The sequence below is a fragment of the Protopterus annectens genome, chromosome 4.part1 (assembly GCF_019279795.1).
Source record: "Protopterus annectens isolate FY-2018-M chromosome 4.part1, PAN1.0, whole genome shotgun sequence".
Lineage (NCBI taxonomy): Eukaryota > Metazoa > Chordata > Ceratodontiformes > Protopteridae > Protopterus > Protopterus annectens.
The window spans coordinates 144,128,893-144,146,808 of NC_056734.1; the positions used below are offsets into that span (position 1 = coordinate 144,128,893).

Here is a 17,916-nt window from a genome sequence, read left to right on the forward strand (position 1 = left end):
TATTATTTTGCCACATTATAGATCCACCAGATTTTTTAATAGTTAACAGTACTTTGCTCACATCTTGGTAGTTCAATATTTTAACATAAACAGGTCTGGGTATATTTGAAGCTTGAGATTCTCTGTATGCTCTATGCGCCCTTTCTATGACCATCTGCTTAACAACCTCAGAGTCCTTGAGCAGTATTTCGAATATTTGTGTAATAGAAGTGATTAGGTCATTATATTGAATAGATTCTGGGATCCCTCTAATGATTATATTGTTACGTCTGGATCTTGCTTCCAAGTCCAGAATTTTATTTTGCATCATTTGAATGTCAGTTCCATGTGTCTCTGTTCTTTTAGTGAGCATTAATATATTGTCTTCATTGGTAGCAATTCTAGTTTCTGCTTTCTCCATTCTTTCGAGAATCCGATTACATGTGTCACTAAATGAAAGTGTTTGAGATGTTAACTCTTTTAAGGCATCCTGTATAGGTAGCAATGCTGATTTGATTTCTTCCATTGTGACCTGTTGATCAGATTTTGTTGATGGCCCTGTTTTTGCAGTCTCTTGCTGTTTGATAGTTTTCTGTCTCTTGATTAAAGATTCTTTCTCCGGTGATTGCAAAGCTGACAGCTTGGCTTTGGAAGTTGTAGTTTCCATATTTTTGTCCTCCTTTGACATTTCGAAATTCTGCATGAAGATTTATTTCCCAAAGAAAAGTTACAAAAGTGAGATCAATCAGTCCTTTGTTTGATGCTCTGTTCAGAGTCAACCTGACAATCAGATCCAATCCTGCTATTACCAAGTATTTTTTTCGATTTTTCTTTCTCAGAACCAAAAGTGACTTCTGGTCAATTAGTAATAACTGCCAATTAGTTTGTTTACTCTAAGTATAACTCCACAGGGTTGATTTTTTTCTCAGGTATTTGAAGAGCTGAAGTACTGCAGTGCTTATAGAACGGCAGCCATCTTTGTTCCCCGGTAATCAGCAAAGTTATTAAATTAAATGCTACACAGCCACAATGTTATTTTTTGATGCACACTGCCTAAAAACATAAAAATATCCAGTTCTAACTATAGGGACAAACAAGCCAAAATACTTTACTACTTAGAAAACATAAAGTTTATGGTGACAAATAAACAAAATACAATTGAATAAAAAAATAATAGAAGAAGTTCTGGACTTTCCAAAAATTGCTTCAGAAACAATCCCAATACAGGTGCAAATACATAAATAAAGAATGATGAATGTTATTAAATTTGCTGCTGTTAGAACCATATAGTGCAACCCATTGCAATCACCACTAATGAAAATGCACGCACACACACAAACACACTTGTGGCCACAATTAAAGTTAGTCATATATCTGTGTATACATCAGATTTTTGCTTGTGATCAAATGAATGAATAAAACATAAATAATGGTGCAGGAATGTTCTTCATCTTGTGCAGTCAAAACTATATCACAATGCATTTCAGCCCTCCTGTGCACAGGCGGGCGCATGCACACACACACACACACACACACACACACACACACACACACACACACACACACACACACACACACACACACACTAAAAAGTATTTACCAACCCATAGACTGGTTGGCAGTGGCACACGTTCTGCTATAAAACAAATTAATACATAAATAAAACTTTGATACAAAAGACTGCTTACTCATAAGCTACTACATCCATCTCCATGTCAACATATTTCACTTTTTCAGGCTGCTGTCATCATTTTTGGCAATCTGAACTAATGGGAAGTAACTCCTCACTGCTTCATAAAGCAACCCAGTCAGGATCCTCTGAAGCAGCATTTCTAAGACTTCCAAAATGAAACAAGAGGTTTAACAAGGTGCAATCCCATTAGATTTCCATAAGGTGCAATCCCATTAGATTTCCATAAGGTGCAATCCCATTAGATTTCCATAAGGTGCAATCCCATTAGTTTTTCTCTGTTGCAAGACTAACACTGGGCTGTTTTAGAAAACAGCCAGCCAAGTAAGCTAATTTCTTCTTTTTTTAAACAGAACATGGGACTTCACAATATGCAGTGGTATGCACAGACCTCTAATCCCCAAAATGGTAAACCTGAATATTTTATTACTGTAAATGAAAAAATAATAATAAAATAGGAGTTCTGCTTTTATCAGGGGGTAAAGAGGCAGAACCTAAAGGTGCCACTCAGATATTAACATTGTTCCTTAAAAACAATGTTGTATTTTTTGATTCATCCATCTCATGATATGAGATTAGACTACAGCTGCTATTTTAAAACTAAGCCACTACTAATATATGTAGTATGTGACATTCCCTTTCATTGAAGCTTACCAAAACTAATATGTAGATCTGATGTTTTATAAGGTCATAGGTTCATAGGTTCATAGTTGTGTAGTAGGCTAATGGCCCTGGAGCCTTTATAAGCCTAGCTCATAGGATTATCCTGGCATTGTGCTCTACTTGTGTTCTAGGCTGGTCCACTATTTTGTATTTTACAGAAAGACACATTTTTAAATTATTTTTGCTCCCATTGCCACATACTATTCAACCCTTCTAAATACAGATCAGCCATTTTCTTCCCTTTAGAGCAAGACCTCATTACAGGAGATCATCATTCAGACAGTCATTAGGGCTTTCAGTTTATGGCCTGTGTTACTACCTTCAGGTAGGTCATGTGCTCATACATATGAAGGCCTGCTGTGCCTGCCTCCAATAATCATAACTGCACTTTCACACAGCACACAGTTCTTGGAAAGTCAGTTCCATGCCACAACTCAGCAAAGCCAATGTACATTTTCAGCCCATGTACTGCATGCTGCAATCTTATTTAACCATGGTAGCTAGTGTTGCAGTAGACCAGATTATCTCCATCTCCCAAAGATGGATGAGCTTGTACAGGCCTCTCATTCCCTTGTTCAGTGCCCAGTCTAATATCCTGAGTTGTCTGGGTCATAGTCAGGGGTACACCCCAAATACATTACATATTAACTTCCTACAGCTCCATTTTGAGAATATAGACATGTATCAGTGATGGATGAAATCAAATGACAGTTTTTGACATCAGGCCATGTTGTACCATTACTGTGCACATAGCTTGAGCGTGGTCAAATGGGGCCCTAGGCAGGTTATCGGTCTGTGCCCCCCAGCCATACCAATATTCCATTACTTGTCTGTCTCTAGTGTGCATATTATGTATTTGCTTATTTATTTGCAGTTTGTTAACTGGGAAAGTCCATTGGCCCAAAATGAGCCCGTTTTCAATGGAGGCCCGGGGAGAAAAGCTCCATATACAATTATTACAAAGCTAAGTCAACAAAGTTAACAAGTACAATATAATTTTCAAAACTACTAAAACACAGTAATATAGAATACAGAATAACAGTCTTTGAGCAAGAAATGCAGCAAACATTGAAGGAAATTAAAACAGGTGTTTTGGAGTACATAAGTATAGTTTGGTCTGCAGGCATATATGCACGCATAGCTTCGTGGGGCGAGAGGAAAAGAGAATTAGAAGAGGAGAGTAGAACAGTGAGAGGTGAATAGGTTGAGTTATGACAGAGGAAAAAGGAAAGGGAAAGGAAGTGGTCAAGAAATGAAGGGAGTCAGCAGGTTTGGTTCTGAGAAAGGAAAAGAAAAAGGATGAAGGAGCAGAAATGAAGTAGAGGGAGTCAGGTGGGGTGAGAGCATGAGCATTCCCAGTAAGAAGACAGATGGGAATGGAGCATGGTCTTAAAGGCGGAGTGGTTTTGGGTAATTCAAATGTGAGGGGGTAGTGAATTCCATAGACGAGCAAAGGAGAAAGACAGGAGAAATTGCCCTGGTGCATGTAAGGGTTTGTACACTTTGAGGAGGTTCTGGTTACTGGACCTGAGTAATCTGTTAGGCTGATGCAAGGTGAGTATGGAGGAGAGGGAGGGGCAGTTAGAGGGTTTGAAGATGCGTTTGTGAGCAGTTAACAGTTGAATGTAAGAGAGATGGTGGGGGGAGCTCCAGCCAGTTCAAGGAGTGGAGTGCATCACAGTGGTGGGAGAAGGATTTGGTCCCAGTAGCAAACTTAGAGATTTTATTGTAGCAGGATGACAGTTTTGACTTTAAGGAGGATTGAAGGTTGGTGAGGAGAGGGGATCCATACAAGAGAGAGGGGATGAGGTAGGAAATAAAGAGTATATGTTTGGATGAAGGAGTGAGATAATGGCTGTGACGATACAGCATTCCAGTTTTTGGTGTGTTTTATTAATACTAGTTTGTCTATGAATGTCAAACTTTAAATGTTCATCTTTGATAACACCTAGAAGTTTTGTATGGGAGACAATTTCAATGGGAATCTTATTCTGACTGACTATGGAGACGAAATTTGTATCGAGAGAGGTGTTTTTAGCTGGGGAAAAGATCATGATTTTGGTTTTGGATGCATTGAGGGCAAGGTGATTATGCAGCATCCCAGGGTTGGTGCAAGAGAAGGCATCTTGTGTTAGCTGCATGAGTTTGGGGAGAGATTGAGTGTAGCAAATTATGGTGGAATCATGTGCGTATTGGACACGTTTGGTATTAGGAATGCACTGATGAAAATTATTTATTAATTAATTATTAATTAATTTCATATTATTTTATTTTATCTATTTGTTACTCAGGTAAACCTACATGACAATTTGTTCCTTTTCAGGAGTGACCAAAGAGCACTGCCTAGCTAAGGGACCTGCTCAAAGTCACATAGTAAGCAAATGGAGGTGGAGGAATTCAGACTCATATATAATGTCCTGTGTAGTTGGGTACTGCTATGGAATCTAGATCTTGAATCAACCTGCAGCATAGCTCAGCCTGTCTGGCTGATGAGTAGATTAAAATGTTTCAGTGATGGCATACTGGTGGTGTCTGCATGCAGTATGGGTAATGAACCACTGCTGTTCTGGCAAAGCACTGCTCCACTGCATCCAGCATTAAGGTAGACTGCTACTGAATGCCTCAGCTGCTCTCCATATTTAAAGTGCTGCTGGATCAACAGACAACACAGAACATTTTCCAGAAATAACTGTTAAAATTCTGAAGATCCTAATTCAAACTGCTACATTTCTGAGGCACATAGTGCCATACCCTTCTAACAAATGTAGCAAGCCATTGGCATGCTGTGCTATCAATGGTCACAAATGAGGAATATTTTATTTTTTATATATTTAAACATATTTAAATGCCTAAAGCAAAGCTAAAAAAAAAGTAATTTAATGTTAAAATCTAAAATACAGACATATTTTAATGTCACTGGTTAAGTATTAGCCTTTGTAGACATTACTATCTGTAAGGAAATTTAAAGCAGTACATTTTCAACCAGAATATGAAATATCGCTCATGCAAACTTTGTCACACACATGGTGTGATCAGTGCTTGGTAACTTCTATTACATATTATAAAGTCCAGGAAAATCAGTGCACTGTCGCTCAAGGTATTGGTAGAAATGCATCTAGCAAGTTTTGTAGACAATGCCCCCTTATTAGTAATCAACAGCAAGACTTTTTGCATAGAGTAAGAAAGTTTTATCTTACTCCATGTAATTTCACCTTTAAGTCTGTGTAGGTGGCAGAAGAGATCACTTGAGGTCAGATTTAAACAACAGTAAAAATGTTTTGACACATGCAATAGTTTCAATATTTTATGACTATTCACATAAGTTTCCTTTTCAGTGATAATGTTAACCCTTCACTTGATTAAATACTGTGACTTGAAGAAAAGCAAACATGCATTAATCTTCACTTAAAACTTTCAGTAATGTAACAAAAGAAAATATTCAGAAGCATACTTACTGGGCCTGGCATTCCTGGTTGACCCGTATAGCCTTTGTCACCCTATACAAAATAAATGAAACATATATATTATCTAAAGGAAGAAAGTGAGTAATTCAGATTGTCAATGTCTGGCAGCATGCAATGTGTACCTTTAAACCTGGAAAACCTGGTAGTCCTGGTAAACCTGGATCCCCTGGTTGTCCCTGTAGTGTGAAAAACAGAAAATGTACATTATAATTGTTGAATTATGATTTTTTGTTACACTTCGTGTAGATTTAGAAACAGTAGCCCAAACTTAATTTTTGAGCATATAACCTAATGCCAGCAAACTGAAAGCAATTAAGAAAAAAAAAATCTGGCCTGTAAAAGTTGATATCATCTTCATTAAACTGGTTAGAACAGCTGTCTCTGTGGCACAGAGGGATGGTATGCTTTGTCCCAGAAGACCAAGGCTTAGTTAGCAGGGTATCACCAATCACTTTAGTTGACCCCCCTTCCTAGTATATACTGCACATAACACTCTTTTACTCTCATTATTTCTTATATCCAGCTTTATGTTTATGTAGTTCATCGTGTCTTTTCCCTTAAACTAGTTCTACAACTTTCCTGAAGGCAATTCCGTATATGAATATTTGTGGTTGTTACTATTCATTTATTACTATGTTTACTGAATTGCTCCAAATTTGCTGTAGTTTAATTTGTGTGTGTGTGTGTGCGTGTGTGTGTGTGTGTGTGTGTGTGTGTGTGTGTGTGTATATATATATATATATATATATATATATATATATATATATATATATATATATATACCTGTGCTTAATCTAAAAATGGTCCATTGTGATTAGTGTTATACTCGAACTAACACATATAAATAAATAAATGAGGTAGTAAGTTAGTTGTGCCTTAATGCTGACATAGCCTTAATAAAAAAATGAAGGCGAAACAACATACTGTAAGATTACTCACTGTGCAGACATAATATAGGTAGTCAATGATCTAGTAATTATCCACAGTCTTTAGAAATATGAACACTGGAAACATTTGCAGTTTAGGCACTTATTCTCGTGTTAGGAACTTTTTTTTTAATTCAACCATCCATACAGGGCATCATTAAAAAACATTTGTGTCTAGTTACTGACAACTCAAGTTAAACCTGTAGATGTGTACAGGGCACAGGCCAACCACAGATGGCTATCTCAAGGGAACCAAGAATATTGTAGTTCTTTCTTTAAGCAGTAAAACAAAGACATCCCCTTAATTCTGTACTTGTTAAAATTCCCTCACAACATTACAAGCTTGCTGGAACATTCACTGCTGTTTCTTTATGGTAGTGACTCAACCCTAGTATGTAGTGTGGCTCTTAATTACAGGTTTTTCAGCAGAAAGTAAGGCATGTGATAAATCACCTGCTTACAGCTTCTGTAAATTCTGGGCTTGCTTTTATACCATGAATTTATTATGCAATGTTTAACTAATCTATTGTCTTCCCCCTCCATCATGTCACAGTTAGTATTTAGTGACAACTACTTAGTTTGGTTAAGCTACTGTAGGCAGCTGGCTATTCAGTCAACTGCTTATAGCTTTTTGTTGTATCCATGATTTTAAGGCAGCAATATAGGCTAAGCAGTCTAACTCAGGCACTAGAAAACATTAGAAGTGTACAGAACTCATTGTTAAGACTTATCGCAACTCCTGCTAGAAATATTTCTGCATTATTCATGAGTACTTTTTATTAGTCTCTGTTATTCTGAAATGTTTGGCATAAGCTACTGTATGACGATTATCTGATTTTACAATAAAAAAGAGTGATGCTCATTTATTGGCAAGCTTGGTAAGAGAACACTGCTTGATCATCTTTGCTTTTGACTGTTTTCTAACAAAAAGGGACTTGAATTATTGAAATCTCACATTAGACACTTATCTGACATAAGTGCACATCTGGTAACTTCTGACCTATACCAAAGGTTCTTGTGAGGGGAATATCTCACAGGGTGATCTTCCAGGTAGGTGCACACAGAGGCTTGATAGACAGACCTGACACAGACATAGCATGGAAAAACAACAGCACAGATCATGTATAATATGTTGCTTGGTGTGTGTTTGTGTCACAGATTATGCTGAGTATATCCCAGGATGTGGTTGATGACCTCTATTTATAACCCCTAGACCATGGCGAAAAATGGCCTATATTGCAGGTATACTGAAGCATATAATACAGTGGAGTGAGTGTTCAGCCTGCTCAAGGGTTGTTTTCACTGTACAGGTATGTCAGGAGGGACAATGCAATGAACTCTTGAAATGAGCAGCAAGTTTTTTTTTTTTTTTTGTAGTGCTATACAACAAGGCATTGCCCAAACAGTTGGAGTGACAGGTTATCATCTTAACATGACCTTCCATGCCATTTTACCTGCAGCTGAGCAGGATGGAGTGTGAGTTGATGAAGGTGCAAAAACACATCCAGTGAGCCAGCGAACTGTAGCCTGAATAAATATATTTATTGTTGAGAAAACATAAAAAACAACAAAGAACCAGACCAGTTTCGGCTGGACAAAAACACAGCCTTCCTCAGTGTCGATGAGGATGCAACAACAGTACCACAGCTGAGGCAGGGGCTGGTGCAGTACATTGCTGTACTGGCAAACTGGCAGCATCTGGTCTTATAGATCATGATCCATTTTCATAGAATAAAATGACATATACATTTCACATCCAGGCTATGCAGGCAGTGTTGCACTGGTCATATGTGTCAGACATAATGCAACTACATAGGTTAGGGGGAGGGCAGGGTACAGGTCACCAGGGATGGCTTGCACCTGTCACCCTTGGGCTTTTGAATACTGGCAAAGGCTCTTGCCACCCCCATAGTGCCTTTTTTAGGCAAGGCTCAGAAGACAAAACCACCTCCATAGACAATACCAGAAACAAAAAACTAAGGGTAATGCTACTCAACGCCAGAAGTCCAAACCTCAAGATGCATGCCCTCAAGGCACTCCTCAGCATGGAGAAGATCGATATCTGTGCAGTAACAGAAACCTGGTTCAAGGCTCCAGAGAACACCCCAGCATTACCAGGATACAACTCATACCACTCCTTTCGGCCCCAGAACTCGGACCAAAATATTAGAGGCGGAGGAGTATCCTTCTTCATCAAGGATACTCAAACCTCCAGGTTAGTGTCATTGCATGAGGCAGAGGAGACCATCCATGTGCAACTAACAGTAGGTAAAACTGCTTTTCAGTTTGTAGCCTGCTACAGATCACCCACCCAGATTTAGGACCACCACTCGGCATTCCTGAGAACGTTGGAAAATATGAAGGTCTCACCAAACTCCATGATATTGAGTGACTTCAACTACCCAAACATCGACTGGGAAAACTATTCAAGCCCCAACTTCTTTTCCCTATGGTTCCTTGAGTTTATAAACTCAAATGCCTTGGAACAACTGGTCACCACTCCCTCAAGAGGGGGCAACATATTGGACTTGGTCATCACCAACATGGGGGCCAACTGCCCCATACCAGAGGTAAACCCCTCGTTGGTAAGATCAGACTATAAACTAATCACAATGGACATCCATATCCCGACCCTACCCCCAGCAAAGGAAACCACTGTGAAAAGTTTCTCAAAAGCAAACTTCACACTACTCAAGACTGAGGTGGAAAATTTCAAAGCCCCCGAGCATATGGAAAATGCTACTCAAACCCCAAAATCCTATACAAATGCACTGTATGAGCACCTTCAGGAATGCATGGATTGTGCCATCCCAAGTAAAATCAAGACTCATTCCTCTAAAAACAGGAGACCAGTCTGGTGGACCCCTGCCATAAATAAGCTATACAACAGAAGGAGGAAACTATTGCATGTAAGGGCAAAATCCCAAAAAGGGAGGTCATCCCCGATCAGTACTAGTAAGAAACTTTGATCCCTCATAAAATCATCAAAGGCTAGCTTTAGAAGAAAAATCGCCAAAGACTCTAAAGACAATCACAAGGCATTCTTTAGCTACATCAAGAATCTGGGTGGCAACTCTCAGATATGCTCTGAGCTGGTGCAAAATGGCACAAAATACACTGAACCCACTGATATAGCCAACATCCTGGCGGACAGGTTCAGTGCAAACTTTAGCCCCCCCCCCCACTTCCCCACCAAAAGAGCCAGTGTCTGTTCCAGAAGAATGCAATCTCTTGGACATCACAGACACACAGGTGAAAGCAGCTCTCTCCAAAGTAAAAAATACAGCATCAATGGTATCCTGGGCTGTGTCTTACATGAGCTCCAAAATGAACTAAACCCTCAAATAAATTCACTGTTCCAACTCAGCCTTCCCTCAGGTTATGTACTCGAAGAATGGCATACAGCAACAGTGATCTCTCTCCACAAAGGTGGCGCCACAACAGATCCAGGGAACTATCACCCTATAAGCCTGACTAGCCTGGTCTGCAAGGCTATGGAGTGCATCATCATGGATCTCATAAACAAAGACATTGGGAACATCTAAACACTGGACCCTACCCAATTCGGCTTTGTTAAAGGCAGATCTTGTCTCTTAAATCTAATTGACTTCTTCAAAATAGTAACCAAAGCCATAGATGAGGGAAAGGTAGTCCACACAGCCTACCTGGACCTCACAAAGGCCTTCGACACAATACCCCACTCTGGCATCATAAACAAGCTTACCAGCTTAAATATTAACCCATATGTCACAAGATGGGTTGCAAACTGGCTCAAGGATAGAACTCACATGGTCAGAGTCAGGGGCGCCATGTTCGACTATAAACCGGTTACAAGTGGCATCCCACAGGGCTCAGTCCTGGGACCCCTCTTGTTCGGTATATACTTCTCTGAGGTACAGGCAAACATGGGAGGACTATGGCTTACCAAGTTTGCAGATGATTGCAAACTGGGAGCCATAATCGACTCACCGGCTGACATAAGCATCTTCCAGAAGGGCCTTACGGAGACGGATACCATGGCCTCAAGCTAAATGCCAAAAAGTGCATAGTCATCCCCTTTGGGAAAACCAAAGTGCCCACAAACTACCACATAGGCGGTAATCCACTAAGTACGGAAGAAGTAATTAGAGATCTGGGGACTCAAGTAGATAGCAACCTCACCTTTGACAATCACATTGCCAAAGTGGTTAGAAAAACCTTCTGTATAGCTCACTTAATCACAAAAGGGTTCACATCTAGATCAAGAGAGATCATTGTGCCCCTCTACTCATCATTCATCAGGCCCATAATTGAGTACAATGCCCCATTTGGGATGTACCTTACCCGGCACCTGCAACAGCTGGAGAGATCTCAAAAATACCTCACCAAGAGGATCGTGGGCCTCAAACAGATGCCCTATGCAGCTCGACTAAAGAAACTCCAGCTCTACTCAGTTGCCTACTGCCTTCTCTGCCTGACATACAAGGCCATGTCTATCCCATAATTGTTGGACATGCTCCACCTCAAGAAAACCAAATCCATCAGAACTACATGTTCCAGGGATCTAAACCTTAGCACAACAATAAACAGGACATTCTGGAGGGATATATTCATATCCCAAAGGCTTCCCTCGCTCTGGAATAGAATCCCAGTCCATGTTAGGCAGAGCCCCTCGCTGACCCTCTTTAAGAGAAATCTTGATGAGTGGATGGGAAACCGTAAATTTACTCCCGGGATCACTTCTATGGCCCTGCTGGACAGAGGCTCAGGAATCCAGACTATAAGGGAGGCGAAAGCCAACACATTCTGGCTAGGCTTGTAAATGCCCTTGGGCAGATAGCCTAATACCTACCTATGAACCTATGAACCTATCATTTGCAGATGTGAGAGAATGACAGGTGACTGCAACACCAGGAGATGGGGTGTGGTCATGGAGATGAACACAGTAACCACATACTCTGGCATGTTGTGGAGAGGAAGAAATCACATCCACCAGTGGTGAGGTCAGGCTGCCATGACGTGACCATTGATAGTATCCGCTATGCTGGCTTTTTCTGTTGGGGCTTGATGTGGTCCATGGCAGGAGGAGTGTATAGAAATATAGAAACATATATTTTTTATCCTGATAGAGTGTACAGTGTGGCAGTGAGGGTCGGAACTTTGAATGTTGGCAGTATGACTGGTATAGGGAGAGAGCTAACCGATATGATGGACAGAAGGAAGGTTGGTATATTGTGTGTGGAATAGACCAGATGGAAGGGGTGTAAGGCTAGGTGTATCGGAGGTGGGTTCAAATTGTTTTAACATGGTGTGGATGGGAGGAGAAATGGTGTAGGAGTTATCCCGAAGGAACAGTATGCTAAGAGTGTTTTGGAAGTGAAAAGAGTGTCAGATAGAGTGACGTTTATGAAGCTGTAAATTGATGGTGTAATGATGAATGTTGTTAGTGCATATGCTCCACAAGATGGGTGTGCGATGGATGAGAAAGAAAAATTTTGGAGTGAGTTAGATGAAGTGATGATGACTGTACCCAAGGGTGAGAGAGTGATGATTGGAGCAGATTTCAATGGGCATGTTGGTGAAGGGAACGGAGGGGATGAGGAAGTGATGGGTAGGTATGGTGTTAAGCAAAGGAATGCAGAGGGTCAGATGGTAGTGGATTTTGTGACAAGGATGGACATGGCTGTGGTGAATATGTACTTTAACAATAGGGAGGAGCATAGGGTGACATACAAGAGTGGAGAAAGATGCACACAGATGGATTATATCTTATGTAGGAGGGCCAGTTTGAAGGAGATTGGAGACTGTAAAGTGGTGACCGGGGAAAGTATAGTTAGGCAGCATAGAATGGTGGTTTGTAGGATGACGTTGGTGAGCAAGAAGAGGAGGATGAGTGTAAGGGCAACACCAAGGATCAAATGGTGGAAATTGAAAAAGGGTAACTGTGAGGTGGAGTTCAGGGAAGAGTAAAGACAGGTACTGGGTGGCAGTGAAGAGTTACCAAATAGCTGGATAACTACAGCAGAGCTTGTAAGGGAGACTGCTAGAAAGGTGCTTGGTATGACATCTGGACAGAGAAAGGATGACAAGGAGACATGGTGGTGGAATGAGGAAGTACAGGTGAGTATACAGAGAAAGAGGTTGGCAAAGAAGAAGTGGGATTGTCAGACAGATGAAGAAAGTAGACAGGAGTATAAGGAGATGAGGTGCATGGCAAAGAGAGAGGTGGTGAAGGCTAAGGATAAGGCATATGAAGAGTTGTATAAAAGGGTGGACACTAAGGAAGGAGAAAAGGACCTGTACCGATTGGCTAGACAGAGGGACCGAGCTAGGAAAGATGTGCAGCAGGTAAAGGTGATAAAGGATAATGAGGGAAACGTACTCACAAGCGAGGAGAGTGTGTTGAGCAGATGGAAAGAGTACTTTGAGGAGTTGATGAATGAAGAGAATGAGAGGGAGAGAAGGTTGGATGATGTGGGGATAGTGAATCATGAAGTGCAATGGATTAGCAAGGAGGAAGTAAGGATAGCTATGAAGAGGATGAAGAATGGAAAGGTTGTTGGTCCAGACGACATACCTTTGGAAGCATGGAGGTGTTTAGGTGAAATGGCAGTGGAGTTTCTAACCAGATTGTTTAATGAAATTTTGGAAAGTGAAAGGATGCCTGAAGAATGGAGAAAAAGTGTTTTGGTACAGATTTTTAAGAATAAGGATGATGTGCAGAGCTGTACTAACTACAGAGGGATTAAATTGATCAGTCACAGCATGAAGTTATGGGAAAGAGTAGTGGACGCTAGGTTAAGAAGGGACGTGATGATTAGTGATCAGCAGTATGGTTTCATGCTGGGAAAGAGCACTACAGATGCGATGCTTGCTCTGAGAGTGTTGATGGAGAACTGCAGAGAAGGTCAGAAGGAGTTGCATTGTGTTTTTGTAGACTTAGAGAAAGCATATGACAGGGTGCCTAGAGAGGAGTTGTGGTATTGTATGAGGAAGTCAAGAGTGTCAGAGAAGTACGTAAGAGTGGTACAGAATATGTACGAGGGTAGTGTGACAGCGGTGAGGTCTGCTGTGGGAGTGATGGATGCGTTTAAGGTGGAGGTCGGATTACATCAAGGAGCATCTCTGAGCCCTTTCTTATTTGCAGTGGTGATGGACAGGTTGACAGACAAGATCAGAGAGGAGTCCCCATGGACTATGATGTTTGCAGATGAAATTGTGATCTGTAGTGAGAGTAGGGAACAGGTGGAGGAGACCCTGGAGAGGTGGAGATATGCTCTAGAGAGGAGAGGAATGAAGGTCAGCAGGACTAAGACAGAATATATGTGCGTGAATGAGAGGGAGGATAGAGGAATGGTGAGGATGCAAGGAGTAGAGGTGGTGAAGGTGGATGAGTTTAAATACTTTGGATCAATAGTTCAGAGTAATGGTGAGTGTGGAAGAGAGGTGAAGAAGAGAGTACAGGTAGGATGGATTGGGTGGAGAAGAGTGTCAGGAGTGATTTTTGACAGACAAGTACCAGTAAGAGTGAAAGGGAAGGTTTACAAGAGGGTAGTGAGACCAGCTATGTTATATGGGTTGGAGACAGTGACATTGAAAAAAGGCAGGAGTTAGAGCTGGATGTGGCAGAGTTAAAGATGTTAAGATTTACACTGGGTGTGACGAGGGTGGATAGGATTAGGAATAAGTATATTAGAGGGTCAGCCCAGGTTGGAAGGTTTGGAGACAAAGCCAGAGAGGCAAGATTACATTGGTTTGTACATGTGCTGAGGAGGGATGCTAAGTATATTGGGAAAAAGATGCTAAGGATGAAGATACCAGGTAACAGGAGAAGAGAAAAGCCTAAGATAAGGTTTATGGATGTGGTGAGAGAGGACATGCAGGTGGTTGGTGTGAAAGAGCAAGATGCAGAGGACAGGAAGAAATGGAAACAGATGATCCACTGTGGCGACCCCTAATGGGAACAGCCGAAAGAAGATGATGATGAGGGTGTACAGTGTGCTGATCTGCTGAGCATCATTGGTTCTGAAGTGGTCATTGACCACAAATGGAGGAGATAGCCTGTATGCAATGTCTATTCCTCTCTGTCACATGCTGTAATGTAGCATTGCTCCAGCTATCAGGCAATCTAGCGTTGCTTCTCCCATTAGCACTAAGCTTTTCATTATTTATGAGGTACTTCATTTGGCCATTCAGCACTAGTTAGTGCCTGATACATGACCGTGTAGTTAGTAACTTGTACATACTGACTGAAAGTTAGTGTTATGAAGGTATGCAGCATTTGTCTATGAATCCAATATATGTATTAGAAACAAACAAACATCAGATTCATTACAATGTGTGGATAGTAATTGCAATCTCTGGTACAACAAGAAATAGAGAACAATTTCACCTCCTTAACAGCAATTTTTGAAACTTATTCTAACAAGATTAAAGTACTTTTGCAGCCCCCGGAATGGGGGGGGGGGGGTAAACAAAACTGATTACTTTATATACTGACTCCGAAATCTTTGTACTTTATAGTTACTTCCACCTCAATTTTATTACATTTTTTTTTAAAACAAAGCAATAACAACATAGAAAAACACAAGTAAAACAATACATTAAAATAGTAGCGTGCATAAGTTATAAGATACATGCTAATAAAATATACAACTTATCAATAAAAATAAATAACAATGGATAAATAGCTCTTTTGCTGAAAGAATTTAGTTATGAGCTAGGCTTGTAGCAGAAGTCCTGAGACCAGTCCAGAATGTGATTACCAAATACCACTTCAAATAAGTAGGCTTTAAGAGGTCTTCAGAAGCAGACATAAGTAGAATAGACCTGTCAGTACTGTGGTAATATGTTCCACAAATGCAGCACTTGATAAGCAAAAGAGCAATAACCAGATGTTTCCAAGCATCCCTTGCGAGCTACAAGCAGTTCCAGGGATGCAGAGCAATACACCTGGAGAGGAAAATGTGCTACTATGAAATTCCAGGGGTAAGATGGACCCATGTAGGAACAAATAAACTAACACCGCAATGTTAAAAATGCAATAATGCACAAGAAAGAAGTCTGCAAACTCCACAACAAAGGCATACCATATTTGGGAATATAGTATACCAGTAAATGTGTTGGGCACAGTGTTTTACACTAGCTGCACAAAATAAGTCTTGGTGTCAGTTAGTGCCAGATACATTATATTATTGTAGTCAAGGCAGGATGCAACCAAAGCAGGAACAACTGCAAAGAGATACTGTTGTGGTACATGTTTGATGTTGGAAATATTCCAAAGATGTCAAAAACAATGACTTAACCACTGCTTTCAGTGAAATTACATAAAATATTCATATTACACAGCATGTGCTATGCCCACCCCCCCCCCCCCAGCACTCATTAGTTCCCCTTTCATACACTAAAGCTGAATAAAAGAGTAACTCTGCTTCTGAGGGATAATGTTTTGCTCATTCTTTTTTTTTATTTCTCCCTGGAGCTGACCATCAGCTGACAAGAGCTCCTGTCCTCATTTGTAGCCTCCCCTTGGCTCAACCCCTCCCACGTCAAGGGCTGGTGAGGAGTTTAAGGATGCTGGTGCTACATCATACTGCTGTGGGGGAATATGCTCTAATTACCTCCTCTCTGCATCAGCCTTGCCAGTTGAGGGAATGCTACACTTGGGAGATGTATGCGCACTTCCACAATTGTGCAATATCCCAACTAAGTGGCTCTCCACTTACACAGCATGGAGCTGGCTGGGTTTGTACTCTGCTTATTTCAGTGAGCCTAGATTTCCTCCTTAGCCTGAGAATGGTGAGCCAACATCAGCCAGTTGTGCACTTACTTCTCCTAAAGCTTCTCCACGTTTCCTCTCCTGCTGTAATTATTTCAACCTTCCTATACTTCTCCTTAAACATGGCATTCTTTACCAAGCAGTATACTATCAGATTTCTGTCTGCAAAACTTGTGTCACTATATATTTTATAATGTTCTTATATTCTGACTTTTTAGTTCTACAAAAAAAAAAGAAAGAAAGCTGAGATAGTCGGTACTTCACATCAAATGTGGTATTCATAAAGCAATTCAATACTAGTGTTCTGTTTGAAAAATGTTTTGTGCTGTACGTGTTTCATTTTATCCGTACTGTTACTTTGTATCTCAAAAAAACAGAGAAATAAAACTGTTCAAGCCAGTATTCTATGGAGCTACTTCTACTTGTCACCTTACACAGCCTTGGGATTTGAAGAAGTTCTCAAATCTCAGTACCACAGTTAATAATAAGTAGTAACAAAAAGCAAACTAATTTATCAAGCAGTTTCAATCAGGTCAAATGTGTTTAAACTTACCCCTCCTCCACTCAGGCAGTACTGTGGTTTAAACTGACTGTGCTAGCTAGATTCAAGCTGTGTTTTCTACTAATCTATTATGAAATTCATAAAGTTCCCCTCTTTAATTGTCTCTAAAATCAAGCCAAGGATACAATGGGAGTCTGGAGCTGTCACTGATAAGTGTCATGCAAAATGTCTGTTTTAAAAGTGTCCATGCATGGTCTAAATGAAAGAAATCCACAGCTACCAACAAGCCGCCAAAAAAATATCATGAGTCACATAAGGAGCAACTGCAAGTTTTATGAGCCACAGGTTGATAAATACGAAAAAGTATATAATCACAGTATGTGAAGACAGTTCTAGTAAGAAAGTATTATAGCTTTTTGAGTTCGTTTTGGTGGCTTATTTATTTTCACTATAATGTTCTTTTTTAACCCAGTCTGCATTTTTCTGGGACAAACCTGCATCATTTTTTTTTCATAAACTGACTAGTGTGTCCTTATAATATTGTCTGCTTTATCAGGTGGTGCTTTGCTTTACAGACAGACCCCTTTTATAAATTACTAAGAGGTGACTTCTGTCTGGTCTTAAACTTCTGATGTGCTTGTAATTGAAAGCCTAGAATGTAACACTTTGGGAGCAGCAAACACCAGATCACAGACTGTATCAGTAAAACTCTTCTTCTTTCGGCTTTTCCCGGTTAGGGGTCGCCACAGCGGATCACCTGTCCGCTAAAGACTGGCAGTGGAGTTTTTACAGCGTTGAGTTGCCAGCCCAACCTTCCACAGAAGGCACACACATGCACTCACACCTAGGGCCAATTTAGAGTGTCCAATCCGGGCCAATTTAGAGTGTCCAATCCACCTGCAGCATGTCTTTGGGATGTGGGAGGAAACCGGAGC

The 17,916-nt window shown here is 40.6% G+C and overlaps 1 protein-coding gene across 2 annotated transcripts in view; it reads right to left on the bottom strand.

Annotated features, from left to right (window-relative positions):
- Positions 1-17,916, bottom strand: part of LOC122800784 (collagen alpha-3(IV) chain-like) — a 1,680,215-nt gene that overhangs the window by 1,129,073 nt on the left and 533,226 nt on the right. For both annotated transcript variants that reach the window (XM_044070045.1, XM_044070046.1), the window contains exons 17-18: positions 5,919-5,972; positions 5,788-5,829 (exon numbers count right to left, since the gene is read on the bottom strand). In XM_044070045.1, the coding sequence (XP_043925980.1) occupies positions 5,788-5,829; positions 5,919-5,972 (96 nt within the window). The remainder of the gene's footprint in view (positions 1-5,787; positions 5,830-5,918; positions 5,973-17,916) is intronic.